This window comes from Acinonyx jubatus, chromosome C1 (genome assembly GCF_027475565.1).
Source record: "Acinonyx jubatus isolate Ajub_Pintada_27869175 chromosome C1, VMU_Ajub_asm_v1.0, whole genome shotgun sequence".
Classification (NCBI taxonomy): domain Eukaryota; kingdom Metazoa; phylum Chordata; class Mammalia; order Carnivora; family Felidae; genus Acinonyx; species Acinonyx jubatus.
The window spans coordinates 203,967,785-203,995,287 of record NC_069381.1 but is presented as its reverse complement, the minus strand read 5'-3'; the positions used below and the strand labels follow the sequence as shown (position 1 = coordinate 203,995,287).

General features: G+C 43.3%; 2 protein-coding genes across 3 annotated transcripts in view; one reads left to right on the top strand and one right to left on the bottom strand.

The window, feature by feature from the left end:
* Positions 1–5,893, top strand: part of SERPINE2 (serpin family E member 2) — a 61,682-nt gene extending 55,789 nt beyond the window's left edge. For both annotated transcript variants that reach the window (XM_027049334.2, XM_015086617.3), the window contains exons 7-9: positions 996–1,082; positions 3,638–3,721; positions 5,125–5,893. In XM_027049334.2, the coding sequence (XP_026905135.1) occupies positions 996–1,082; positions 3,638–3,721; positions 5,125–5,162 (209 nt within the window). In that variant the 3' untranslated portion in view covers positions 5,163–5,893. The remainder of the gene's footprint in view (positions 1–995; positions 1,083–3,637; positions 3,722–5,124) is intronic.
* Positions 5,722–26,350, bottom strand: MRPL44 (mitochondrial ribosomal protein L44). Its single transcript, XM_027049344.2, has 4 exons — positions 26,083–26,350; positions 23,652–24,120; positions 17,303–17,481; positions 5,722–14,111 (listed from the first exon to the last, which is right to left on the bottom strand). The coding sequence occupies exons 1-4, from the start codon at positions 26,259–26,261 to the stop codon at positions 13,922–13,924; spliced, it is 1,017 nt and encodes a 338-aa protein (XP_026905145.1). The 5' UTR covers positions 26,262–26,350; the 3' UTR covers positions 5,722–13,921.
* Positions 26,351–27,503: the final 1,153 nt, after the last annotated feature.

The window sequence follows — 27,503 nt, the reverse complement described above, 5'->3', positions numbered from 1 at the left end:
TTAACAGGATTCCTCAGCCCAGTGAAGTTAGTCTTGTTTCATTGTTTTCCCCTTCGGGGTTCTTTTCTGTGGCCTACATACCACGTAGTGGCCATGGGAGTTTGCGGGTGCTCGAAGGAGGACCAGGTGCCTGAAGTTCCCCTGAGGTGTGATGTTTAACTCGCAGGTGACGTGCGCCCTGCAGATGTCCCCCTCTCATTCCCCATCGGCCGTATTAGAGCCCAGCATCCGTGCAGGTGAAAACCAGGGGACACAGAAAGCACTTTTGCCCTTTGCATCCAGACCCATGTCCCACTAAGGCTAGCATTAACTTCCGTTCGTGTTCTCCTCGAATGCTACGGCCAGTGGGTATCACTGGAGCGATAAGAATCTGCTGACAAGGAAAGTTAATTCACTAGAAGGTTCTAGAGGCACAGTTGCAGTTCTGAGTCTGGTTCCAAACCCTTCTTACCCTCCACACTCTTCTCACTGATATGGCCATGAGATGAGTGGCTTTTGTGGTGAAGAGCGAGCACTTACTCTGCCAGTAACCAGCCGTAAGACTTGAGGACAGATTCCTTAACACTCTGGGCCTCAGTTTCCCCATCTGTAAATCCCCTCTGCAATCTTCCCTGGATCTGACGTTCTGTACTGAAAAATAATATTGTTGCCTCGTTTCTTCTGGAAAACTGGACTTCCTTTTTTAAAGCTCTGCTCTTTTTATTTATTTTTTACACAATCCTTAGCGGTCAGAGTTGAATTGACAGAGGCACTAACACATCCAGGGAAGGGGAGTCCCTCCTCCGAAGCGAAACCACAGTTTGCTTGGCAGAGATTGAAACTCGCTGCAGGTCGATAGTCATCCCACAACCTCCAGTCACCAGCCCGGAAGAGGTCACTTCTCCTGACACCTTTTAAGAACTGGAATTTGCCATGGATTTGAAGTCGCTCCCGCAGCCAAACCGATGGCCCGCATATCAAATAAATGCTGTTTTTGTTTCATTTTCCGGAAACAGGGTCAGAAAACCTTCACGTCTCTCAAATCTTGCAAAAAGCAAAAATTGAAGTCAGTGAAGACGGAACGAAAGCTTCAGCAGCAACAAGTAAGAACTGGGTCGTGAGCCAGGACCGGCTAGGGTGCAGGGGGAGGGAGCGTGCTGCGGTCCGCCCATCAACGTAGCAGATACGGAGCAAACCCTGTTTTCATCCGGGCACTGTGGGTTGCCCCCCCAGGTGACAGTGGTGAATTTAGACAGGTTAAGGACCTGCACCCTCAAAGCTCAGAGTCTGTTTCATAAAGGAAAGCACTTCGGTGCGAGCAGTTCCTCCGGGACAAGAGTCCACAAGCTTTTTCGGTAAAGAGCTAGGTAGTGTGTGTTTTCTGCCTCGTGGGCGGTCCTGTCTTCGCCACAACTTCTCAGCGCTGCCATTGTGGTGTGAAGGCAGGACAGAGGATACAAGCCCATGGCGCGGCTGTGTTCCAGTAAAGCTTTATGTATTTACAAAGGCAGGATCCGACTCCTCAGACCTGGCCTGGGGACAATGGTTTGCCGACCCCTGCCCTTGGGAAGGTTAAAGCAGATGCTGGCTTCTTCTTGGCAGGAAAACCCAATCATCATATTGACACATAAAATAATAGCCACTCGCCATGGGAAATAGGCAGCCAGGTGGATCTAGGACGAAGTGAAGAATTATCAAGCAGCTGTTGAATTCCCAGGACGGCTGTGCAGCCTCCTCTGATAATTAGAACATCCACATCTGCTTTCTCCTCATGGTTTATATGATGAAGGAGAAAATAGAGCGATCTTAGGTTGGTCTCTGTACCCCCTCATTATCCATCTGAGATGGGGTAAACAGATCTGGCCAAACTCTGCAAACTCATAAAGTGAATCTCCTAGTAGGCTTGTAACTGGGTCACATGTTTCTGGTCGTTAAAAGGTACCGTTTATGCTCCGAATCGACACTTTATGACCTTTCTAGAATAAACACTTAATTTGTAATCCTTTAAAATAGCATTAAAAACAAAGACCTAGAATAACAGCACTTAGAATTCTGAAGATGCCTTTTGTCTCTTCTAGGTGATGATAAGTGAGAACCGAATGCTGCCCGTTATTGGCCAGTTTTGCCAATTAGTGTAACTATCAGGACTGGCTACGTTAATTTGCACGGCCCCGTGCAAAATGTGAATATGGAGCCCTTACTGAAAACTTGCTAAGAATTTCAAGACAGGGGCAGCAGAGCCCTGACCCGAGTGTGGGGTTCTCGTGAGTGTGACTGCCCAGTCACACGCCCAGGAGGCCAGCCCTGCTGGGTCGGTCAGCAGGGCTGCTATAGCAAGGGGCCACAGACTGGGGGGGCTTAAGCAGCAGTAGTTTATGTCTGACAGTTCTGGAGGTCGGAAGCCCAAGGTCAAGGGCTGCTTTCTGCCTGTGTCCTCACGTGGCCTTTTGTCTTACACGCACATCCCTCCTGGCTCCCTGTCTTCTTATGAGGACACCAGCGCCATTGGATTTGGGCCCTGCCTTCATGACCTCATTCAGATTCCGATACCTTGGGAGTTAGGGTCAACATATGGATTTCGAGGGGATACGGTTCAGTCCAGAAGACCTGCTAACCTGCTAACCATTGACTGCTTTTCAGTCACCCTGGGTTGGGGGATTTTCCCCAACATAAGTGGAGATGTTTCCTTTGTGACATTAAGCCAAGCCATTAGCGCTTTGTGGGGTTTGAGGAAGGGAACCGGGCCATCGTGGAAAAAGCAGTGCCGTGATGCCCGGCACCTGCCCTCCTGCGAGGCCTTGAGACAAGCTTATTAAACCCAGGCATGGGGCATCTGGGTGGCTCAGTCAGTTAAGCGTCCAGCTCTAGATTTCAGTTCAGTTCGTGAGATCAAGCCCTGCATCAGGCTCTGCGCCAACAGTGTGGAGCCTGCTCGGGATTCTCTCTCTCCCCTGCTCTGTCCCTCCCCTCGTCACACTGCACTCACTCTCTCTCTGAAAATAAATAAGTAAACATTAAAAAACAAAAAAAACTGAAGCCGCCACGGGTAAGTTTGGCAGAGTAAGCATGACTGGGACTCTGGGCCTAAAACGGTTTCCTGTCTAAGTCGAGCGTCTACACCCAACGGGTTGAACAGCAACACGAGGTCGCAGGTCCCAGATGAGTGAGTGGTCTCCACGCAAAGGAGAACTACCGAAGGAAAAGTCACAGACAAAACGGTTGAACACTAAGCTGGGCCTGGGTGTACAGAAGGGATTTGGCTGAGCTAAGAGGACCAGTGGCCTTCATCAGCAAGGCAGATGGTATGAATACAAAACAGCTAATAATAACAGTGAATATGCATTAGGTGTCGTTCAGTGGCAGGCACTGTTCTAAGAGCTTATAATAGTTTTTATGCCACTTAATCCTCGTAAAAAGCCTCCGGAGTAAGTACATTCGTTAAGGACGATGGTACTTGTGTAGACTGAATGAGACACCCAAGTGGAAAGGGCCTGGGCCACGGTAGGTGTTCTGTAAATGGTGACCGTTGGGCCTGGTCTAACCTGGCCAGCCCAAGGGACCGGAATTGTGTCCCCGAACTCCAGCATGAAGATCCAGCCAGCCTGCTGCCCTGCCGGCCTCACACTGGGTGTAACACATTTTCTCTCTCTTCCCGTAGCTGCGATTCTAATTGCAAGGTCGTCACCTCCCTGGTTTATAGTAGACAGACCCTTTCTATTTTTCATCCGACATAATCCCACAGGTAAGTGATTCTTCCCTTCTGTTGCTCACTGGCTGTTAACATTCAGAAAGGTCCCCAGAATCCTAGTGAAATCCAACCTTGCTGCTCTAATTCCACTCCCTTGTGTTATGCAAACACTGAAGAATAGAACCGCCCACCTTAAAGAGATAAGAAAATCCAGGCCGTGTTTACAGAGTGTGATGGAATCTTGTGAAGGCTGATTTTAGATTTGTTGGTTGGTTTGTTTTTAACATAGAGCTCTGCAGCCCTTTTGGGGGTTTCTGATGTCTTTTGATTTTTTGGTCCATATTCTGATAAATGTAGTAGTTCAATTTTATAAGAAACCACACGTCGTCAACCTCTGTGAGCCCTCTCTGTTGTTCCGGCCTGAGGATTGTTAATTCGATAAATCTTGGCTTTGTAAGTCACAGGCTCAGAGTTGGCTCTGTGCTTTAGCTTTTGTCTTGAAACTGTGGGTAACAATAGTGCTTACCTCTTAGTACAATTTTGAGGATTAAGTAAAGGGGGCACCTGGGTGGCTCAGCTGGTTAAGCGTCTGACTCAGTTTCGACTCAGGGCATGATCTCACAGTTTCTGAGTTCAAGCCCCACATTGGTCTCTGCATAGGCTCTGTGTGGGGCCTACTTGGGATTCTCTCTTTCCCTCTCTCTCTGCCCTTCCCCAGCTTGTGCTTTCTCCCTTTCTCCTCTCTCTCTCTCTCTCTCTGTCTCTCAAGCTTTAAAAAAAAAAGGAGATTATCTTTGTGGAGAGGGCTTCATGTTCGTTCAGAGTAGAAACAAGTACATTTCAGCATTTACCCCTTTTTTAATCAGTAACACAAGAAGTTCCTTATCCTTTTGTCTCACTGCATCTTTAATGTCATAATTAGTGTTTTCCTGAACCAAAGTCCAATATGGGAGCCTCTAGCCACACGTGGCTATTTAACTTTTAATTAATTAAAATGAATTATCTTTTAGGGGCATCTGGGTGGCTCAGTTGGTTGGGCGTCTGACTTCGGCTTAGGTCATGATCTCCTGTTCATGGGTTCGAGCCCTGCATCAGGCTCTGTGCTGACAACTCAGAGCCTGGAGCCTGCTTTGGATCCTGTGTCTTCCTCTCTGCCCCTCCCCTGCTCATGCTCTGTCTCTGTCTCTCTCAAAAATGTATAAACATTAAAAAAAAAATGAAACATAGATTAAAATTCAGTTCTTAGCTAAGCCATATTTCAAGGGCTCAATAGCCACTGTGACTAGTAGCTACCATATTGGACAATGAAATGTCCAAATGGTCTATAGACCATTTCCATCACTGCAGAAAGTTGTGTTGGACAGCTCTAGGGACTATCCCTTATTTTACACGCTTTCTATCTTATTTTATGAAATGGTTTTTATAGAGTCATGCTCTGTTTCCTCTTAATTCTATAGGTGCTGTCTTATTCATGGGGCAGATAAACCAACCGTGAAGAGTATACAATAGAAACCATGCAAAAGCAAAGACTACTTTGTGACGAAGAAAACTCCTTTCCTACATCTTTCATAGTTCTGTTAAATATTTTTGTACATTTCTTCCTTTTTCAAAACTAGTTCTTAGGAACAGAGACTCAATGATGCAAGCATTTTTGTCCCGGGATATATATCAAAGGGAAAAAGGGGCAGGATGGCTGGAACACTGTACTGACAAATGAATAGAAAGGCTTCAAAATGTCTAAAAAACACTTTAAACTACTGAGCAGGTACCTAGGCTAACCCTCCCGAGTATTTACTGTCCAGTTCAGGAGTTTTGTTTTGTTTACACGTGTGGCATTTCAGAAGAAATGTAATCAGTGTGATGGGGGAAAAAAACCCACAACACATTTTATGGTGGCTTTTACTTTTTTATGAAAATATATATATATTATCGGCCTTTTTAATTCTTTTGTTTTGGTCCCATCCAAAGTCTTGATAGTAAGCATTATTTTGGGGGTAGAAATAGTGAAATCTCTAGCCTCTTTGTGTTGTTGTTGTTGTTGTTGTTGTTTTATATATATAATGCATGTATTCACTAAAATAAAGTTTAAAAAACTAACGTCTTGCTAGACAAGGTTTGCTCTTGTGCAGTGTGCCTGTCACTACTGGTCTGTACTCTCTGGATTTGCATTTTTGTATTTTGTACAAAGTAAAAATAAAGTGTTATGAGTAGTAAAAAAAAAAAAAATGCCGTTTCTCTGTTATTGAAAATACAACAAAAGAAACAGAGCCTTTTAAAAGTACTTAAACCTCTTCTAAACCTTTGCACTCAGGCAAACGGCAGAAAACCAAAGCCCCTGGCCTTCTCCTACTCCTTTCCTCTAACGCCAGACACTGTTCCCTGCTTCACTACCCATCCGTGCCTGAGTCGCCGCAGGGGAGTAAGTATGAAGGCAGTCCCAGCCCTGGTCTCAGCGCTGGCTCCCGCGGGGGCGTGTCCCCAGCGTTCAAGGTAAAGACCAGTTTTGTAGCAAGTGCGCAAAGAAGACGCCCGGTGCCGACATCCTTGGGAACTGAGTGAGGGGTACATGTTTCACTTCTGGTGATGGGCTGGAGGGTCTGTTTTCTAAAATGGCAAGATGTATTTTTGTCTTTTGTTTTTGGAGAACTCCTCACGTTTCTAAAATCAGAATGGTTTAAAATATGTATCTAGACTTAAAAACATTTTTTCCTTTTTTTTTTTAAACCCGTGAGCTCTACTCATCACTCTTTTGAGAGGGAGAGAGAGAGAACCTTGAACGGGCTCCACCCCCAGCGCGGAGCCCAACGCGGGGCTTGATCTCGAGATCGTGACCTGAGCCAAGAGCAAGAGTCAGATGCTCAACAGACTGAGCCGCCCAGGTGCCCATCATCATTCTTTATGCATCAAAACCGCACATTCAGCACTCCAACAATTTGTCATTCTTATTTGTCACGTCGGCTGAGCTTTGCTGTTTGCAACTATTTGAGTACTTTAAGTATGGATATTTTGGTTAGCCAAGAGAGAAAGGAAAGGGTGGGGGGACTGCTTTCCTTATTTAAGAGTAAATTTATTTTGAACTGTTGACACAGATTACTTGTACCCTAGCAAACATGCTAGTGTGGTTAATGCCTTTGAGAGCCCGTTTTACTTCTCCAGTTTCCTCGTCCCGTTCTGTTACGCTATTTTGAGTAGTTGAAGATAGGAATAGTTTTAGCAGAAATCCAAGAGTTATATACACTCCATTTATTCATTTGGGCACCTCCTGGGTGCAAGGTACTAAGGGGTACAGAGATAAATGTGTCCTCTCCCTGATAAGCCATCGTGGAAGGGAGAGCGTGACTCCTACTAGGTCAAGTTCCTCATTGGTGCAACTGTACTTACAAGATACACAAATAGGAGCGGGTGGACATTAGTCCACGAGAGAAGTATAAAAGTAGCTGCAGGACCCAGACTGGATCCCTGGCTCTTGGGTCCAGGAGTACTCGTTCCAGAAAGGACCGGGAGAGTTTGCTTTCCGAATACCGTCTGGTAGAGTGGCCCTGTTAGGTGTTACAGATAGGCTGCTCCCCCAAAATAGAAATTGGTCACATTTCACTGGGCATATTCAATTTCAAAGTATCCGGTCCCATTTCTGAACGCCTCTGCAGTGTATGAAATGGTAAAGTTTCAAATTTATGATACAGAACTTGGGAAAATCTCATGGAAAAGTCATAATGTCAAGGTTCCTAGACAATATCTCTTCTCTCTTTTTCACTTGGTTTTACCAGCTTACTCATCATTAGCCCTTTCTCACCAGTCAGCACGCAGTTTCTGACTCTAGCAGCCTCTAGAACTGGTTTATAATCTCTGGACTGGGGAAAAAGTTCTTCTCAAGTTATTACTTTTATATAATTCAACTTGTATCTTTTATACACTTCAGTCAATGAGTCTATAGGCCCTGTCTTCAAAAAGATAAAATTTATGAAAACTCCTTTATTTGACGAAAACTGGAATAAATTTAAGATACGGAGATTGCCACAAAAAATTGCAGACCTGTCACAAAAGATCACGTTTGCTATGATATTGTGATTTATCATAAGAGATGTGTATTTGGTTTTCATGCCCATTTCTGGCACAGAACTTCCAAACCCTTGGAATTTACAAAGTGATAGAAAGCTACAAAGGTGTCTTTTTCTATGTTAATAAGGTAACTTTGGGCCAAACTAGGAAAGCACCCAGAGGGCCTGGGTCCTGGGAGGGAGCTCTTGGGGTTACAAGGCATCTAGCTAATTCTAAGCCCTAACCTACACAAAGTGTGTATTTCCACAGAAGGCAGACCTTCAGGAATCTGGACTGCCAGCCAGGACTGGATCAGGTGGGTTGGCCAAGGTATAAAGAGACACCTGGGAGCCTTGAGGGCTGCAGGATGAAGGCTGGTTGCTAGGAGACCCAACCAGATTGGAGGGCTGACGCTTTCAGCCCCACCCCAATGGCCTCTGGGGAGGGGAGAAGGGCTGGAGGTTGAATCAAATGGCCAATGGCCAAACGATTTAATCAAATGTGTCTTTGTAATGAAGCCTCCGGAAAAATCCAAAGGACAGGTTGAGAGAGCTTCTGGGTTAATGCGCCCCTGGAGATTTGCCAGAGTGGAGCACTGGAGAAGGCACAGGAGCTCCTCGCCCTGCCCCAGACCTTGCCCTGTGTATCTCTTCCATCTGGCTGTTCCTGACGGACATCCTCTTATAAACCAGCGATCACTAGTAACATGTTTCTCTGAGTTCAGTGAGTTGCTCTAGCAAGCTAATAGAACCCAGTGAGGGAGTCGTGGGGACCTCTGATTTACAGCCACTGAGTCAGAAGCACAGGTGACAACCTGGGCAGGAATTGGCATCTGAAGTTGGGGGGTGGGGAGGCAGCCTCGTGGGCCTGAGCCCTTAACCCATGAGATGTGACACTCTGTCTCTGTAGATGGTGTTAGAATTCAGATGAATTGCAGGACGTCCATCGTCTGAGTGTTGGTGGTGTGGGGAAAGACACCCACACATTGGGACTGGGTGTCACAGCAGAGTAGCAAATGCCTTTCTAGGACCGGTTGGGGTTGGCTGCCCCGGGGAGAGGCGTAGACAGAGTTAACTAATTGGGGGGATGACTTCTGTGTCCTTGGCCTCCCATGACTGCTGGAACACCCTGTGTCCTACCGAGTCCACGTCCGGCCACCCAAGAGCGGAGGACACCACTGGCTCTAAAGTCCCATTTCTTCTGAGATTCCCCAACCGCCCCTTTGACCCTCTCCCAAATCTTGGAAGAAAAACGATGCAGTTGTGATTCAAGGGAGAAGTTTGCAAAATGAGAAATCACTGTTTTATATGATAACAGGTACATTATTAGTGTTTGCAGATTAATTATTGAATGCGAGGGAACAAAACAGAAGTGAGTTTTTACATTTCTCAGTGCTATCTGTCCTTCATCTGAAGTTTCTAACCCCAGCCACCAAGCGTAGAGTGGCAACACTTTGTGCTCGTCCTTCGTAGACAAGGAAGCAATCCCAGCACCCACAACGGAGTCTTGGAGGCAGGTTGTCAGGAGCCCCACGGACATCGTTGTCAGGTTAGTTAATCTGAGGATGAGCCGCGAATTGTTTTTTTATTACTGTATTTGTCTTATTAACTATATTGCCTACTGATAAGTATCTCTGGCCCTGACTGATACGTCTTGCTGGGGAGACACTGATCAATAACTTGCGTAGAGGAAGTATCTTCAGGAAGTCAGGCAATTTCTCCGGGTAGAGAGATTCTTCTTCTAGCAGGTCAATGATCTCATGACTCATCTCTTCTGCAAAACTCATTAGAACAAACTCATTAGTTCATCCTGCAATTTTAATGTACAACAGATGTGGTAAAAAGGTATCCTGCAAACAAATAATGGAGTTCTTCCTCACTTGAAGGGGGAATAGGTTAATGTTTTTAATCTTCTCAGTTGCTCTCCTTCCAGAAATTTTTCTTAGAACTGTTATGAGCGAGCCCTAACCGGCAGCCGGATACCTGAACAAGAACGAATGCGTGTTAGCGGAAAAGCAGACACTCCCAACGTCGAAATGGCTGTCTTTTTTTCAGGAGCATGTGCGCTCGTGATTACAATTTTTGATTGTGTGAATTTTCTCCTGGAAAAAAAAAAATTGTTCCTGGTTTGCAAGATGGGATTTAATGTAACAATCGTTCTTGGTCTCCTACAGAGAGAGCCCTGGCTTCCCAGCGCTCTGATAGCCAGCCAAAGTTGTAAGCCACAGCTCTGGGTCCTGGGGGATGGTGGTAGAGGGGCTTTACAAACGGAGGTTTGGAGAGATGACACGAGGGTCAGTTGAAGGGAGGAGAAGATTAAGTGGGCTTAGGGATACAGAGGGTAGCAGCGTGCCCCCTGCTGGGGGCTCCTCAGGGGGCGCCCCTCAGTCAGGGAGAGTTGGGAGCTGGTCCCCCAAATGGGAAGAATGTCCACACCCGGTTTTATGAAGTGTCAAGATGCACAGTAAGAGTCCCTGACCCTACAGAGCATTGTTCACACACACACACACACACAGATACACACAGAAGAAAAGAATAGGAAGAAGGGGCCAATAAAAATCTTTAAAAGTATTGTCTATGTCAGCCCTACAATTTTCTCTCTTTTCAGTAAATGTAAAAAAGCTCAGGGGCACGTGGGTGGCTCAGTCGGCTGGGAGTCCGGCTTCGGCTCAGGTCACAATCTTGCGGTTCGTGAGCTGGAGCCCTGTGTTGGGCTCTGTGCAGACAGCCCAGAGCCTGGAGCCTGCTTCGGATTCTGTGTCTCCCTCTCTCTCTGCCCCTCCCCTGCTCATGCTCTGTCTCTCTCTCTGTCAAAAATAAACAAACGTTAAAAAAAATCTTTTTATTTATAAAAAAAAAAAAAAAGCTCAAACATTCATTCCTTGGCAGCATAGGTGAATTGCTCATGTATCAAATTCTGAGCTTCACATCCTGAGGGCCAAGGCGAGCTAGCTTCTTGCAGTCAGGTCCATAGAATATTAGAGCTCTATGCGACCTTGAAAAGTCATGTTTCACTATAATCCTCTGCCCTATACATCCCTCCTTCCTGTGTATGGAGGAAATAACTGTTCCCTCCAACGGCACTTTGCACACTACTTAACTGTCAGGTGGGACTACCACACCACCTTGTGGCCAAAATCTAAAAAATGCTGAACACAAACAAAAACAGCCCCCGTTTGTTCCGCTCTTCCTTGGAAATTCGTTTCTAGTAATAGTTTACTTTCTCAAGACCACACGAAACACTTTGAGAATAATATTCCCTGTTTTATATATGCCTATCATAAAAACATTATGGACTAAAAAAGGATAAAGCTTATGTAATTGAGTCTGTAGACATCAGTCGTACGTTTTTGGCTCAATTTTATGCTTTGGGCTCAGGGAACTGGCAAGTGGGAAAGGGTGGAAACGGAGGTCAGAATTGCAACGTGAATGGCTTTAATGTCTTTCTCTGGTGCCAGGCCAACCTTAAGCATCAGTGCTTACGGTGTTGTTCCAACTTCCGTGTGATCATAAGGACGCTCTTCTCAATGTCAATTAGACAGTGGCCAAAAAGGGCAGTCCTCCAAGTGGCCCCTGTATGCTTTTGGTCACACACACGCCTTTGACAACATCCTCACACCCCCGTGTTCCTCCTGCCCACATGTCAAATGTACGCAGTATTGGTTCTTACGTGGCAAATTAAAGTTTATCTACAGGTTAGCTACAAGTTTCAAGCTCTTTCATAGGAAGCTGCAAAAGTATGTTAGTGTTTTACTTTCTACATTCCAGCCCATCATAGTTTAGTGGGTGTTTTTTAAAAGTACAACTTTGGGGCGCCTGGGTGGCTCAGTCGGTTAAGCGTCTGACTTCGGCTCAGGTCATGATCTCGCTGTTCCCGAGTCTGAGTCCTGCACTGGGCTCTGTGCTGACAGCTCAGAGACTGGAGCCCGCCTCAGATTCTGTGTCTCCCTCTCTCTCTCTGCCCCTCCCCTGCTCACACTCTGTCTCTCTCAAAAATAAAAAAATAAACATTAAAAAAATGTTTTTAAATACAACTTAAATCGGGGAAGACTTTACTTAGAAATGTGTTGAAGTCACATTCTTCCTAAGAGATTTGGATCTCTGTCCTTGCAAAGTTTTTATAAACTAGACCTAGATTTCCTCCACATGTAAATCTAGAAGCATTCAAGGTTCAGAAGCTTGAAAATCTAAGGGTGAGGAGAGTTCCCTCCAACCCTGTAGGATAAGCTCCTGCAAGACGCCCTGAGCAGGAGAAATCTGGGATTATCAGCACTACTTGCGAGGGAAATGAAGGACTACCGAGTTTACAATCGAATTCTCTAAAGACCTTTGGGAAAACTGTTCACCCCAAATAAAATTAGAACAATACTTCAGCTGGGGCACCTGGCTGACTCATTCCGAGGATGCAAGTGACTCTTGATCTTGGGGTCATGAGTTCGAACCCATGTTGGGCGTGGAGATTATTTAAATAAATAAATACATGCATACATACACAAACAAATGTTTAAAAAGAACATTAATTTTTAAAAAGTATTCATAAAAAAAGTAATACTCTAGCTAAATCTGACATTTTGCATATACTGGATGAGTTACGTGATTGGAGGACATTTACAGTCTCTTCTTCTCAGAACCTTTTCTATGATCTCTTCTTCTCTGGTGTCCATGAGATACGTACAAATCGTGTTTACTTGTGGATGACACACCCAAGTGTGGCACTTTACCACTAGGTTTGGCCCTCTATCCCGGCGTTCAAGTGTTAGGAGCTGGAGTGAACTCTCAAAAGAAAGGTGAAACACTTTACTTTTGACCGACCAATGCAGCCAATTAGGGAATTCTGAGACTTTCCTCTCTAAAAACAGTCTCTACTTTTCCTGTGACAGCTGTAAGCCCTCTTACATATGACAAAAGTCCCACTGTCCTGACCGGTCTCGGGAAAGAGGTTCCAAAGGCCCTTTATCTTCCTTAATAGAAAGATTTTATGGCAAGTCTTCTGCCACCGAGAAAGCAAGGCGGGTCAACCAGCGGTTCTACTGGAGCCGAGAAGATTCAGCCAGGGTTCTTGTTCTCGCCACTTCTGCTCCAACGGGCATGATCTGACCCGGAATTACGGCCTGAGGATGTGCCACCGGGGTGGGTCTCCATCAGGACGCAAAGGACCCAGGCTGCATGAAGCTGGATTAAGTGGACTTCACGAAATGGGTCATCCATTGTGTCTATCTTAATGCTAGCTCTTTGAACATAAAATAAAAATATTTCAACTAAAAAAAAAAGATTTCACGGCAAAAGTGCTGTCAGTTTTAACATTTCTATTCTCAACTCCCCAGTCCCACTTTTCTTGTTAACCCCTGGGACTGACTACTGACAGACTGAAACCAAAAATTATCACTGCTGCCAAAAATTAGAAGCAAACGAAGGGAATGTGTGGTTGGAGGGTCACTGAATCAAACACGAAGGACCGAAGAACCAGAAGGAGACACGCTGAGCTCTGCCCTCCACAAGCTGAACGTTACGGTAAAATACTTACAACATGCTTGGTGCACAGCAGCCAGGACTGTGATTCTGGGACACTAAGTTGATAAACACATACTTTATTTTTCCGTTGGCATTGATAAACGTATACTTTTTCAACTGGCGTATTTTACACTGCTTTTGAAAAGTTAACCTTCTCTGCCATTTGTTTTATAGAAATTCAAGAACTATGAGATGAATTAGTTTAGTATACAAAATTCTAAACCTTGACAGAATCTAAGGATCATGTAAATACCCAACTGTGATCATCTGCACTTTACATTTCTAAAGGTTAAGAATGATTACTATTTTAGCTAAAATAATATTTGAGGGGCAAAGTTCACCAACCTGGGTATGTCGATGTAAACTACAATGAAGTCTTTAGAGAATGACTTTTTTATTGGCATTAAAGTTCGCATGAAACACATACCCAAATTATGATGAAGCCGGAAAGGAATAAAATACGCCTAACTATACATGTGAGATACAGTAATAAAATCAAAGACTTCAGAAAAAATTTACTGGAAGACATCTAAAAAGACTTTTGACAACACAAAAATGAAAAAAAAAAAAAAGAATCACTGACATGATGGATATCTGTTTAATTTTAGGAACGCGTGATGAGGAATAAGACCTATTTCTTTACAATCTGAACAATGTCCAGCTGTGAGCATCTCTGACCTGTGTCTCACTGCCTGGCTCGCAGATCTCAGGCTGCCACATGCTTGGCCGGGTAGCCGGGTAGCTTCTCTGCTCTGAAATTCCCTCCGGGTGTGGAATAGTCCCAGGGCCGGCGGTTCTCCGTGAACCCGTAGAGCTTCCGGAGTGCCACGCGAGCAGCTTCTTCTTCCGCAGCCAGCACGGTCTCCCCAGGTCCCTCCGCAATCAGCTTTCTATCACTGGACAGAACACCGAGAGTAGTCTGAAACTATCCGCGCATCATAAGACATGGGCCACAAGCCTGTTATGGTTTCTGAACCTTATTTTGGCAAGAATATCTGTCAGGAGTAACACAAGAGCTTTGTATGTAGTATCTTTTGAATAGTAGGGTTTTGTACGAATTCCTTATATACAGTAGTTAGAAAAGAAATATTTACATTTCCATAGAAATATCAACAACTTACTAGGTCCAATATTTTTTTCAATTTTTTTAAATGTTTATTTATTTTTGAGAGAGAGAGACAGAGAGAGACACAGCACGAACAGGGATGGGGCAGAGAGAGAGGAAGACACAGAATCTGAAGCAGGCTCTAGGCTCTGAGCTGTCAGCACAGAGCCTGACGGAGGGCTTGAACTCACGAGCCACGAGATCGTGACCTGAACCAAAGTCAGACGCTTAACTGACTGAGCCACCCAGGTGCACCCAATATTTTTCAAATCAAAAACCAAGGTGCATCTAGGTAAATATGGTTTTGTTCTGTTGTTGTTAGTGATGAAAGAATATATAAAAATCTTCCTACAAAAACTCAAAACTATTAAAACTAAATTCATGGAGGGTGCCTGGTGTCTCAGTCTTTAAGCATCTGACTTCGGCTCAGGTCATGATCTCATGGTTCGTGAACTCGAGCCCTGCTTTGGGTGAACATGAGCCCGTTCTGGGTGAGTCCCACTTTTCCCTCTCCCTCTCTCTCTTCTCCTCCTGGGATTCTCTCTCTCTGCCCCTTGTTGACTTGTGCCCTCTTTCTCAAAAACAAAAAAAAGACTCTGCATGGAAAATTGACATTATTTTTAATTTATCTTGAACCTGTAATGTGAGGAAAAATTTTACGGAACTAAATTGTGCCTTTCTGGTTTCTCAACTAAACTTTAAAACAAATAAGATAGTAGTTCTATATATATACTTTTTAAAGTTTTATTTATTTTGAGAGTGTGCACACGTTGAGGGACAGAGAGAGGGAGGGAAACAGAATCCCAACCACAGAGCTTGATCTCATGAACCATGAGATCACGACCTGAGCCAAAATCAAAAGTCAGACGCTCAACTGACTGAGCTACCCCGGTTCTAGATTTTACAATAAGAGCTTTAGATCTTTAAAACTTGCTAAGATCTAAAAAAAATTTATATATTATAATCCACTTTAATTTATTCCCAAAGGATACTGAAGTAGCACAGTGAACACTTAAGTCTATTGGTGTTCTATTAAAACCAAATTACAACAAAAATAGGTATTCTGCTTTACTGATATCTGTCTTACTATAACTAACAATCTCTTCTCCAAAAGTGTAAAAAATGATCCAGCAAGGGAGGAAAGGATGTGCACTGAACAAGTGTGGTATGGATGTGCTACTTCTCAATTATCTTTAACTACTTCCTGGAAATTTCCTGACCCCAAACTGGACCTATCCAACTAAAAGAAGCATCTCTGAAAATTTCATGAACAGCAACTCCACTTAGTAGCTTTGATTCAATATAAATTGACCTGAAAGCTAAGGAAGACTCAAATCAAAGAAAGACAAGCAGAACTGTGCAGATAAAAGAAAAACAATGTGGAAGGAATTTGCTCAGAAACACTTGCTGTGGTAATAATATGGAATGAAACAAAGCTTAATCATATAGGTTACACTTTACCATAATAATTACACAGCGTATTTGTACAAAATAAAGGATAGAGAAAATCATCTAAGTGAATTTCAACTATACAATGTTTATCATGTTTCTACCTCAATGATGGTGGCAATGTATCACTGTTCATTTTTTTAAAAACCATTATGCAAAATCTAGGTTTTGTCCTAGATAACAATAATAATTATTAATAATTCTACTACCTGATGACAATAATTTTAGTAACAGGGCAAACTCCTTTTTTTGTTTAAATATAAGAGATCATTCTTCAAACTTTCCATGTATCATTAAAAATCCTTTAAGAACATCACCTGTCCTAGCTGTACTATATTCCATCATGTGTATCTGTCATTTCCCTCTTGCTGGATATCAAAGTTTATACTAACTTTTTGCCTTATTTAAAAACTATTAGCTCAACAACTGTTTACTGACTATGTCAGTTCCTATGTCTTAGGAACTGTTGTAGGTATGGGGGATAAAGGGTAAACCACAAATGAACACCTTTGTTTACACATTTTGATGTCCAGAAGGAGACACACCCAAAAGTGAGAACACCAAATCAAAGAACGTGAAAAATTTAAAGACTGTTGGCGGTTTGTCAGAATTCCGAAATATTGCACCACTCTGTTCTTCTGCCAGGAGTATATGAACTGCAGATAAAGGACGCGTTTAAGACTTTTCAATCTGTTAAGCAGAAGTATCTCATCATTGTGCTGTGCACTTCAAGTTGAAACTTTTTACATTATCCATTTTCTCCTTTGTGATGCCTTCATCGCCTTTAACTTAGAAAATTCTTCGTCATATAAAGATTAGGAAAACATTTACCTAATTTAATCGAGGTCGCTTGTTCAATCAGTGTGAGGCAAGTCAACTGTTTACTAACAAAACTAAGACCTGTTCAACGTGGGTTGATTTATATATTTTGATGGACAACTAAACCCTTCCTTTTCCAGTCCTAGGCTTAGCTGAAGCTGTTGTAAGTGTGGATTATGGTTCAATCGGTAACACTTTTGAATCAGAACTTTTCTTTTTCTACAGAAATAGTTAGAATGAGATGGAGTTCTTACCTCCAAGTATACAACGTATACTTGGTTAGCAAAAGCTACTATTAGCAAACCCCAGATTACTTGGCTTCCCCTAAGAATAACCAGCAGGAAAAGAAGTAGTAAATAGATAATTGCGGGAATGAGATTTTAAAAATCTTCTAATGCAGGGGTGCTTGGGTGGCTCGGTCGGTTAAGCGTCCGACTTCGGCTCAGGTCATGATCTCACTGCTCGTGAGTTCGAGCCCCGCGTCGGGCTCTGTGCTGACCGCTCAGAGCCTGGAGCCTGCTTTGGATTCTGTGTCTCCCTCTCTCTCTGACCCTCCCCCGTTCATGCTCTCTCTGTCTCAAAAATAAATAAATGTTAAAAAAAAAAAATTTTAGAAATCTTCCAATGCAATTAGAGATTATATTAAGGAATTGTGAAGTCAGTTTTTAAGGCTTCCAATCAATGTTATGAAGCTAAGATTAAAATTTTACTAACCAGTACAAGCCAACAAAAAACACAGGCAAAGCTGTGGTGCTTCCAGACTGCCTGGTAAGTCTAGATTCAGGAGCTGAAATATTCCTTTTCTTCAGTTCTTCTACCAGTAGCCCCATGGGATTTATTATCTTCCAAATCTCAAAGAGTTCTTTTCCAGTCATCTGAGTAATTAAGAAGTCCTGCGCATAAAAATATAATTTATACACTGAAATTAGTATGATGAAAACAAGGCCCATAATTCAAAGTACTTTTAAGAGAATTTAAAAACTTACTGGGAATTGAAAAAGACAAAATGTACTATTCTTTTTCATTTCTGTGTAGTTTTTCACGTAAGTTTTACTACAAAAATCATAGTTGTCGCAGACGACATGATACTCTATGCAGAAAACCCAATAGATTCCACCAAAAAATTGCTAGAACTGATACACGAATTCCGTAGTCACAGGATACAAAATCAACATATAGAAGTGTTACATTTCTATACACCAATAATGAAACGGCAGAAGGATAAATCAAGGAATCAATCCCATTTAAGATTATACTGAAAACCGTCAGATACCTAGGAATAAACCTAACCAAAGAGGTAAAAGATCTGTACTCTGAAAACCATAGAACACTTATGAAAGAAACTGAAGATGACACAAAAAAATGGAAAAACATTCCATGCCATGGGTTGGAAGAACAAGCACTGTTAAAACGTCTACACTACTCAAAGCAATGTACACATTTAATGCAATCCCTATCGAAATACCACCAGCATTTTTCACAGAGCTAGAACAAATCATCCTAAAATTTGTATGGAATCACAAAAAACCCCAGAAAACAAAGCAATTCTGAAAAAGAAAACGCTGGAAGCATCACAATTCTGGACTTCAAGCTATATTACAAAGCTGTAGTCATCAAGACAATATGGTACTGACACAAAAAGAGACACACGTATCAATGGAATAGAAGAGAAAACCCAGAAATGGGCCCACAACCACATGGTCAACTAATCTTCAACAAAGCAGGAAAGAAAATCCAATGGAAAAAAGACAGTCTCTTTAACAAATGGTGTTGGGAAAACTGGACAGCAACATGCAGAAGAATGAAACTGGACCACTTTCTTACACTATACACAAAAGTTAAGTACAGGCAACAATCAAAATCCTAGAGAAGATCACAGACAGAAACCTCTTTGAATCTGGCCATAGAGACTTCTTACTAGATACATTTCTGGAGGTAAGGGAAACAAAAGTAAAAATGAACTACTGGACCCTCACAAGATAAAAAGCTTCTGGGGCGCCCGGGTGACTCAGTCGGTTAAGTGTCAGGCTTCAGCTCAGGTCATGGTCTTGAGGTCCGTGAGCTCAAGCACCGCGTCGGGCTCTGTGCTGACAGCTCGGAGCCTGGAGCCTGCTTCAGATTCTGTGTCTCCCTCTGTCTCTAACCCTCCCCGACTCACTCGTGCACTCGTGCACACGTACGTGCACGCACGCTCTCTCTCTCAAAAATAAACATTAAAAAAAAATTAAAACAAAAAAGATAAAAAGCTTCCGCACAGCTAAGGAAACGATCAACAAAACTAAAAGGCAACCTTCAGAATGAGAGAAAATATTTGCAAATGACATATCTGATAAAGGGTTAGTATCCAAAATCTATAAAGAACTTGCCAACAATACCCAAAACACAAATAATCCAGTTAAGAAATGGGCAGAAGACATGAGCATTTTTCCAAAGATATATACAGATGGCTAACAGTCACATGAAAGGATGCTCCATATCACTCATCATCAGGGAAATACAAATCGAAACCACAATGAGATACCACCTCACGCCTGTCAGAATGGCTCACATTGACAACTCAGGCAGCAGGTGACGGTGAGGATGCGGAGAAAGAGGAACCCTCTTAAACTGTTGGTGGGAATGCAAACTGGTACACCTGCTCTGGAAAACAGTGTGGAGCGTCCTCAAAAAATTAAAACTATTACTACCCTACGACCCAGTAATTGTACTACTAGGTATTTACCCAAAGAATACAAAACTGCTGATGTGAAGGGGGACACCCCGATGTTTACAGCAGCACTATTGACATCAGCCGAACTATGGAGAGAGCCCAAGTGTCCCTAGATTGATGAAGATGTGGTATATACCTGCAAAGCAGTATTACTCAGACGTCAAAAACAATAAAATCTTGCCATCTGCAACAACGTGGATGGAGCTAGAGTGTATTATGCTAAGGGAAATGAGTCAGAAAAAAACAAATACCCCATGATTTCGCTCATATGTGGAATTTAAGAAACAAAAGAGAAGACCGTATGGGGGACACAGAAGCAAACCATAGAACACTCTTAACTACAGAGAACTAGCTGACGGTTGCTGGAGGGGAGGTGGGGGAGACGGGTTAAATGAGGGATGGGTAGTAAGGAGGGCACTTGTCAGGATGAACACTGGGTGTCATATGTAAGTAATAAGTCACTAAATTCTACTCCTGAAACTACTATTACACTATATGTTAAATAGAATTTAAATAAAAACTTGAAGAAAAAAATAAAAATAATAGTTGAAGGTGAAATCTTATCTTAGAAATATATCTTTATCAGTAAGAAAAAGATTTTTAGGGGCGCCTGGGTGGCTCAGTCGGTTAAGCGGCCGACTTCGGCTCAGGTCACGATCTCACACTCCGTGAGTTCGAGCCCCGCATCAGGCTCTGTGCTGACCGCTCAGAGCCTGGAGCCTGTTTCAGATTCCGTGTCTCCCTCTCTCTCTGACCCTCCCCCGTTCATGCTCTGTCTCTCTCTGTCTCAAAAATAAATAAACGTTAAAAAAAATAAATAAATAAATAAATAAAAAGAAAAAGATTTTTAAAGCAAATGAATTAATGAATAAATGGTAGAAACTTCCAGCAGAAACTCGTTTAAGAAACTACTATGGGAGGCAGCTGGTGGCTGGTAAGTGATGCTTCAGCTCAGGTTATCATCTCAGGATACTGAGATCAAGCCCTGGGCTCTGCACTGGTTGTGGAGCCTGCTTAAGATTCTCTCTCTCCTAGAGCACCCGGGTGGCTTAGTTGGTTAAGCGTCTGACTTCGGCTCAGGTCACGATCTCATAGTTTGTGGGTTCAAGCCCCGCGTCGGGCTCTGTGCTGACAGCCTGGAGCCTGCTTCAGATTCTGTGTCTCCCTCTCTCTCTGCCCCTCCCCTGCTCACTTTCTGTTTCTCAAAAATAAATAAATGTTAAAAAAAAAAAAACCTCTAGAGGGTAGTACTTCACTGTCTAAATTTATGATTTAAAAAAATCATTTAAATAATTTCACGTTGTGTCTTTTGAACCTATTTAAGACCTGGTATTTTCAATCTATGAGACTAAGAAAATTGAAAAATTATGAACAAAGAATTTTGCCAATAAAACAACTATCAATATTGACAGAAAATAAGGGAACATAAATTTTCATTAAAATATACTGCAAGTAACTCATGTTAACAAACACAGTATAGGGCACCTGGCTAGCTTAGTGGGTTGAGCATCCAAGTCTTGGTTTCGGGCTCAGGTCATGTCGTCACGATTCATGGGTTCAAGCCTCGTATAGGGCTCTGCACTGACAGTGCGAAGTCTGCTTGAGATTCTTTCTTTCCCTCTCTCTCTGCCCCTCCCCTGCTCACGCTCTCTCTCAAAAAATAAACTTTAAAAAAAAAGATTAAAAAAACCCCAGTATATAATAAAAGATGGGTAAATGGGGATAGGAGGGGAGAAATTTAAAAAACACCTTAGTTCATAAAATAGTCAATTTCATTACAACACTTGCCCAAGCACCAGAACTCTATTTCAGCTTCATTTGTAAAAAATATTTATCACCTGAAACCAACATAACACTGTACATTAATAACACTGGAATTAAAAAAAATTTTTTTTAATTTGTAAGTCCTTATTGGGGATTTTGAATTTTTTAATGTATAGAGTTGCCTTACGAGACACATATGTTAATTACACCTATATATGAATCCCTGGGATTATCTGCAATATAAAATAACCCAACGGTAGGGTAAGGAAAAACAATCTGAATGCCTAAGATATTAGTAGGAATATAAAAAGAAATCTAGATTTTTCTGGTGATTACCTATGCCTCCTATTTTTCCCCGATAGTTCCTGGTCTTATTAGTTTATTATTAGAAATTTCAGTGGAAGTGGAGGTTGAATATTCCAATCTCACCTCCCCAGAACAGGGAGACAGTATGAAGACATGCTTCTAAAATGCACCTATGATCATGGAAATCTATCAAAAGTCCTCCGGGTTTCTCTAGAGCAGTCTTAACAAGACCATCCACTATGTACTCAATACGCTTCCCCACACACAAGCTTGTCCTCAAGGTTTCTTCCTGGAATGTCCTTCCTAGGGGCAAGCATCACTTTCATGAACTTTCCCTAATCCTGTTATAACTGACTGTTGCCTCCCGAGTTCCCTCTGCACCTTTACAACACATCTTTGAGAGCAACGGCCACTCGAACCGCCTAATGAGCTGACTAGGACCCTGGAGGCAAGGATCGTATTCCATGTTGCTCCGGCTCCAGTGCTCAGCAAAGTGTTTAGCACACAGTAAACAACAGATCCTAGGTGGACAAATGAATGGAATAAACACAGATATTTGACCTACTTATCTTTAACAGGATCTATAAATAGAACTGTCAACAGAGTTGCTACGACACAGAAAACATGAATTTCCAAAATGGTCTCAGGACTACCTTGTGGAAGTATCAAAGCAAAGCGACCAAAATTTGTTTAGACAGTTCTAAGACTCCACAGAAGCTAAAGGGACAAAGAGAATGGAAATCAAGGGAGGACTCAGTGAGGATTTCTTTAGAAAAAGCTATTTTACTGGGAGAGGAGAGGGCAAAGGAGAGGATTTCCTTTTCACCTCAAGCCGCGAGGACTTCAAAGAGTCCAGTGGCCTCCAAATCTGAGACGAGACACATACAGTCACCTGGCTGCCAACACACATTCTCTGCTTACAGGCCAACAGGCTGGCAGAGGTTGCCAGCAACAGAAGCCTGCAACTCACGTCAAAGGTATAAATATCCTTGAGACCTAATGTGGAACGCACAGAAGGGATGTCATTTGTAAGGGAATCCTATCCAGGAAACCGGAAGCTGATGTGGGAAAAAGAGTCAATACCCAGGTCAAGGAAGATGGCTGGAAGGTTCCAGCAGGGGATACAATGCCCCGCAGAGTCTGTTTTGAACATCAACCAGACTCAGAAAGCACTGGACCAGCTGACGGCCACCAGGTCAAGTAAAAATCTTCTGTTCTCCTTATTCCGTCTCTGAGCTCCCACTCCAGAAGGGCCGTTAATATACCTGCTTCCCAAAGGCAGAGAGGTGGCCCACCTGTTACAGGCCCTAGTTGGGGAAGGAGGAAGACGGATATGAACAAAGCCTGAATGTTGGCCAATGCAGGTATTCTTCTGCATCAAAGTGATCAAAACGAAATGATATCCCAACAGTTAAGGGATGCTGATTTCAAGGACCCGACATTCAGATGTCTGAATCAAGACTGTTTCTTGACTTAAAGTAATTGTGTGGATTTGCCATTATGTAAAGGTGACCAAAAACTCGTGCATTCATCCAATGCAGGGGATAAAAATCCTCCCAGTTAAATTCTAAAAGAACAGGGGGAGTCAAGGAATCCCTATTATGTAAGTATTTTCATTAGCTAAGCTACTGGCTAACAAGGAATTAGGTATACATCAACGAGACTCAGAAATCCAAGATTTTACTACTTGTAAAAGTAGAACAGCAGCCGGTGCCTCAGCACGAAGCTCCCTAACCACTCCAGGCCTTTGAATAGTTGGTGTCATTCATTCACTAAACACCTACTGAACATGTACCATGGAGGCACTGCCTGTGGACCTAATGATGGAAAGCTGAAGACAGGCTTGAAGTCCTGGGAACTCACAACCTAGCGCTTGATATGCACCTCTGATGATGTCCTCAATAATGAGACACTACCATAAGCTTTAGGGCTTTCTCAGAATTTGGTAGGGAGAAAAATTCACATATAAGCTTCCAAGATCATGTAACAAAGGAACGAATCACGAAACAGTTTTTTCAGGGGCGCCTGGGTGGCTCAGTTGGTTAAGCTCCAAGCTTCTCAGGTCGTGATCTCACGGTTCGTGGGTTTGAGCCCCGAGTCAGGCTCTGTGCTGACAGCTAGGAGCCTGGAGCCTGCTTTGCGTTCTGTGTCCCCCTCTTGCCCCGCCCCTTCCCCCACTTGCACTCTCTCCCAAAAATAAACATTAAAAAAATTTTTTTTAAACTTCTTTTTCTTCTGCCCACCTCATGTATGTCCCAGCCTCTGCAATCAAGCATTACCTACCCTGATGAAAAGAGCAGTCCTCTCAGGGCCACTGCTCTGCAGCAAGGCTCCAACTACTGCGAAGAAAGTCTGCTGTAAAACAGGCAGGGGAACTGGAAATTCTGCACTCAGTGTTAACTGCTCCACGGCCAAGTTTCTGGCCACATGACATACCACTTCCTCACCAGTGAGAAAGTCAACGAGACTCTTAATGCCTTCGGTGGGCAAGTCTGGGTATGCATCCTCGAGACATTGTGTGAGGCAAGTTTTTGAAAAAGATGTCCCTTGTTCAGAGAGTTCTTGATTATCTTTAAGATTCAGAAGAACAGCTTCTTTCTCTATTCCAAGGTTTTGGCGCTTGGCCTCCTCACTTTTAATATAGCAGCTATTAACAAATGCAGTTTTGAGAAGATCTAAGGAAAAGGTCTCCTGTAACCGATGTCCAAATGCTTCTATTTCAGCATGGTAATCCCAGTTGGGCTTCTCTGAACTGAAAACATAGAAGAGAAGACAGTAAGAGATGGTAAAGAGAACAATAAGATGTTGCAATGATGCAAGAACTTTTCATTGGGATGCAATTTGATTGATTATGTAAAGGAAATTAAAAAAGACTGAGTTTCATTTTTTTTTTCGAAAATTTTTTAAATGTTTTTTTAATTTATTTTTGAGGCAGAGAGAGACAGAGCATGAGCAGGGGAGGGGCAGAGAGAGGGGGAGACACAGAACCCGAAGCGAGCTCCAGGCTCTAAGCTATCAGCACAGAGCCAGATGCAGGGCTCGAACTCACGGAGTGTGAGATCATGACCTGAGCTGAAGTCGGACGCTCAACCGACTGAGCCACCCAGGCGCCCCACAGACTGAGTTTCATTTTAACACAAGGCTTTGATTTTCTAAAAGTTAAAACTTAAGTCAGATGAGTACTTGCGGTTCTTTGCTATATTCACTGGTACACTCATTTTCCCTTTGAGCCAATGTTAAAGATGTTCTTCAACGTCAGAGACTGAGCCATTACCCTACCTTTTAGAGTCCTCATTTCTCCTATAACCACAGAATTATGCTTTATACCCAGGTATGAAATACACATTATAGTTTCACAGGTTCAAGATATAAACAATAAGTACATTATATTCAGCTCTTATTTTATCAAGTTTTACAAACACCCATTTAAATTAGCAACTAAATAATCTACTATCATAGTAAGTAGGTTAAAAGTTCGTAATCATTCCCAGGAATGACTACAAGGTCTTTCTAAAGAGACACTAAAACCAAAATAAAACTCTTTTAAGTAAAAAAGGATAGGAGGGATGCCTGGGTGGCTCAGTTAGTTAAACGTCTGAAGCCTGCCTGGGATTCTCTCTCTCTCCCCTCCCTCTCTGCCTCTACCCTGCTTGCTCTCTCTCTCTCAAAATAAGTAAACTTAAAAAAATTGTTTTTAAAATAGGAAAAGCTAAAGATTTTGGCTATAAGTCATAAAATGTATATAACCTATATAATGCTTAGTTTCTTCCAACTATAAAAGCTTAACATGACTAACCTCACAATAATCAAAGAAATGTGAATTAAGAAGAGGTAACTATTTTTTTTTGCCTATTAGGAAAAGAACTTAATATTGTTTTGAAAGAATAGAAGAATATGAACTTCTCTTCCTACTGATCTATGTTTAAATTGGTTCACCTTTCGGGGGCGGGGGGCAATATTAAAGCCGTTATGAAATTTCATACTTAATTCCAAAGGAGTAGTAACTTCCAAACTAGTCACTGCTCTAATAGCAATAATATGGAACTCAAATACCTACAAATGGAAGTCAAAAGACTGAGGTGCACACTGCCACGACTGCATGTCAAAGACACCTTATCAGAGACAAGAAGATCCGAGACCTCACGTGCAGCAGATCTCAGGTGGCGCTACCTGTGACTTTCCCTACCAGACCACTGGACTTCTCTGCCAAGCTACTGCCAGACACTATTGCAACAAGGCTAAGAACAAACAAGATAAATTAGGGCAAAAAAAAACCCCCAAAAAACCCCTAAAGCTCAACTGTTACTGTTTTCCTTTTATTCTGGCACGTGGACTTGTGCATACACTTAAGTTCGCTCTTGCAACGCTGTGGAACGCTTTCATCCCTCTTATCCGTACCCAAGAATTCCCAGCCATTGCAACACAGGGTCTACAACCCCCGCACCCCCCCCCCGCCAGGCCCGCATAAAGGTTACACTCGGGAGGCCTCATTTCTCACAACTCGCGGTTTTATAGGATCGAAGGGAGAGTGCCGCGGCGCCCCAAGGCAGAAATCCATTCCCTGGGCCTCAGTCCACGCGTCCACGTTCCACCGGTGTCTCTACCGCACGTGTCCCAGGCTCAGGCCAGGCGCGCTTTAGCGAGGAGCCACCCTCCTCGCCGCCGCCGCTCGGTCCCCCACCGCCAACCCGACCCCTTCCGAGGCGGCTCCTACCGGCGCACGGGCGGCGGCGGGCACCGGAGCAGGCGCCAGCGCTCTAACTCCTTCTGGAAGCGGAAGGCGGCGCGGAATCCCTTCTTCACGCCCCGAACAGGCGGGACGAGAGTGGGGGCGGCCGGGGCCAGGAGGCAGCGAGGCCCCAGCAACAGCAGCCTCCCCAGGCCGGATGCCATTGCTGGGGGGAAAAAAAAAAACTCAACGGAGGGCGGAAGGAAAAAAGCCGGACCGGTGCCTCGGTAACACAGACCCCCGGACTCGGACTAGGAGAGCGAAACCGGGGCGGGGCTAGTACGCAGGGGGCGGGGCGGCTGCCGTTGAGTGTTTACTGCGCATGTGCGAGCTCTAGTTCCTGCCCTAGGGTTTACTCGCGGGTGATCCCGGATTGAGGGGCATTTGGCTCCAAAAATTCGTGGAAGCTGGTTCGCCCTGGCGGTTGCTTTCTTGGTCCTTCCTTTCTCATTAACGCAAAAACCTGGTTCACTCTCAGTTTGAAGAAGACACTTAAAGTCTCAGAAAAACCCATTCCTTGTCAATATATATTTAGTCCTAAGAGTTACAGACCATCAATCCAGCCACTATTTATGAACAAATATTTACCCAAAGCGTCTCCAAAAGCCTTCGTTTCAGGAGCCCTCCACTAAGGGATTTTGACTTAACCAAAATTCAAATTTCTAACAGTACAAACTTTTTAAAGCATAAAAAAAAAAAAAAAAAGGATTGGGAAAAAAAATGCATCAAAATGGAACAATGGAATTATGTCTTTTCCCCCTTATCTTCTCTTTGGCAGTATTATTATATTGCTTTCCTACCAAACGGTTAATATTAATGTTAACCTAATATTAATTCACAAAGGAAGACTTTTCTGAATTTCCAAGTTTGAGTTGCCTGCTGAACATCTAGATCCCCAAAGGGCAGGCACCTCTTTCTGTGGTCTCTCTATTTGTTAATGGCATCAGTGTCTCCCTCCCTTGCCCCCCCCCCCCCCCCCAGTAACCCAGATTGGGCTCCGTTGTTTTCAGTTATTTCTATTTCCACGAACACCCTCTTTTGTCCAGGAGCCAAGTCCTTTTTCAATTTATTTCCACAGCAGCTACCTGATGGCTATCCTTACCTCCTTGCCAGGCCTTGCACCTTCCTTTCTTCACCTTCATTCATCTCCCTGAAACACAGACCCAGGCATGCCACTACTTAACTCAAGAATCTCTAATATTAGGCTGTGATAAGGATTCTCCCCTTGACCAAACTATAGTCAGGATCCCCTAAGCCCTCTTCTCAACTAGGCTTCAACTTAGGCTTCATTGTCTTTGTTAGGCCTGCATAGCCCACTTTCAGCAAGAATCCTGAGTCAGTTCAGGAAGAATTCCACACCTTCAATATCTTGATCACCCATGATAGCTAATCAAATTCATCACCTG

Coding starts and splice junctions, on each gene's coding strand:
- MRPL44 (XM_027049344.2), bottom strand. CDS start 26,261: ATGGCATCCGGCCTGGGGAGGCTGCTGTTGCTGGGGCCTCGCTGCCTC. Junction 24,121..26,082: donor CCGCCGCCGCCCGTGCGCCG/GTAGGAGCCGCC, acceptor CTATGTTTTCAG/TTCAGAGAAGCCCAACTGGG. Junction 14,112..17,302: donor TTTTTTGTTGGCTTGTACTG/GTTAGTAAAATT, acceptor TGTTCTGTCCAG/TGATAGAAAGCTGATTGCGG.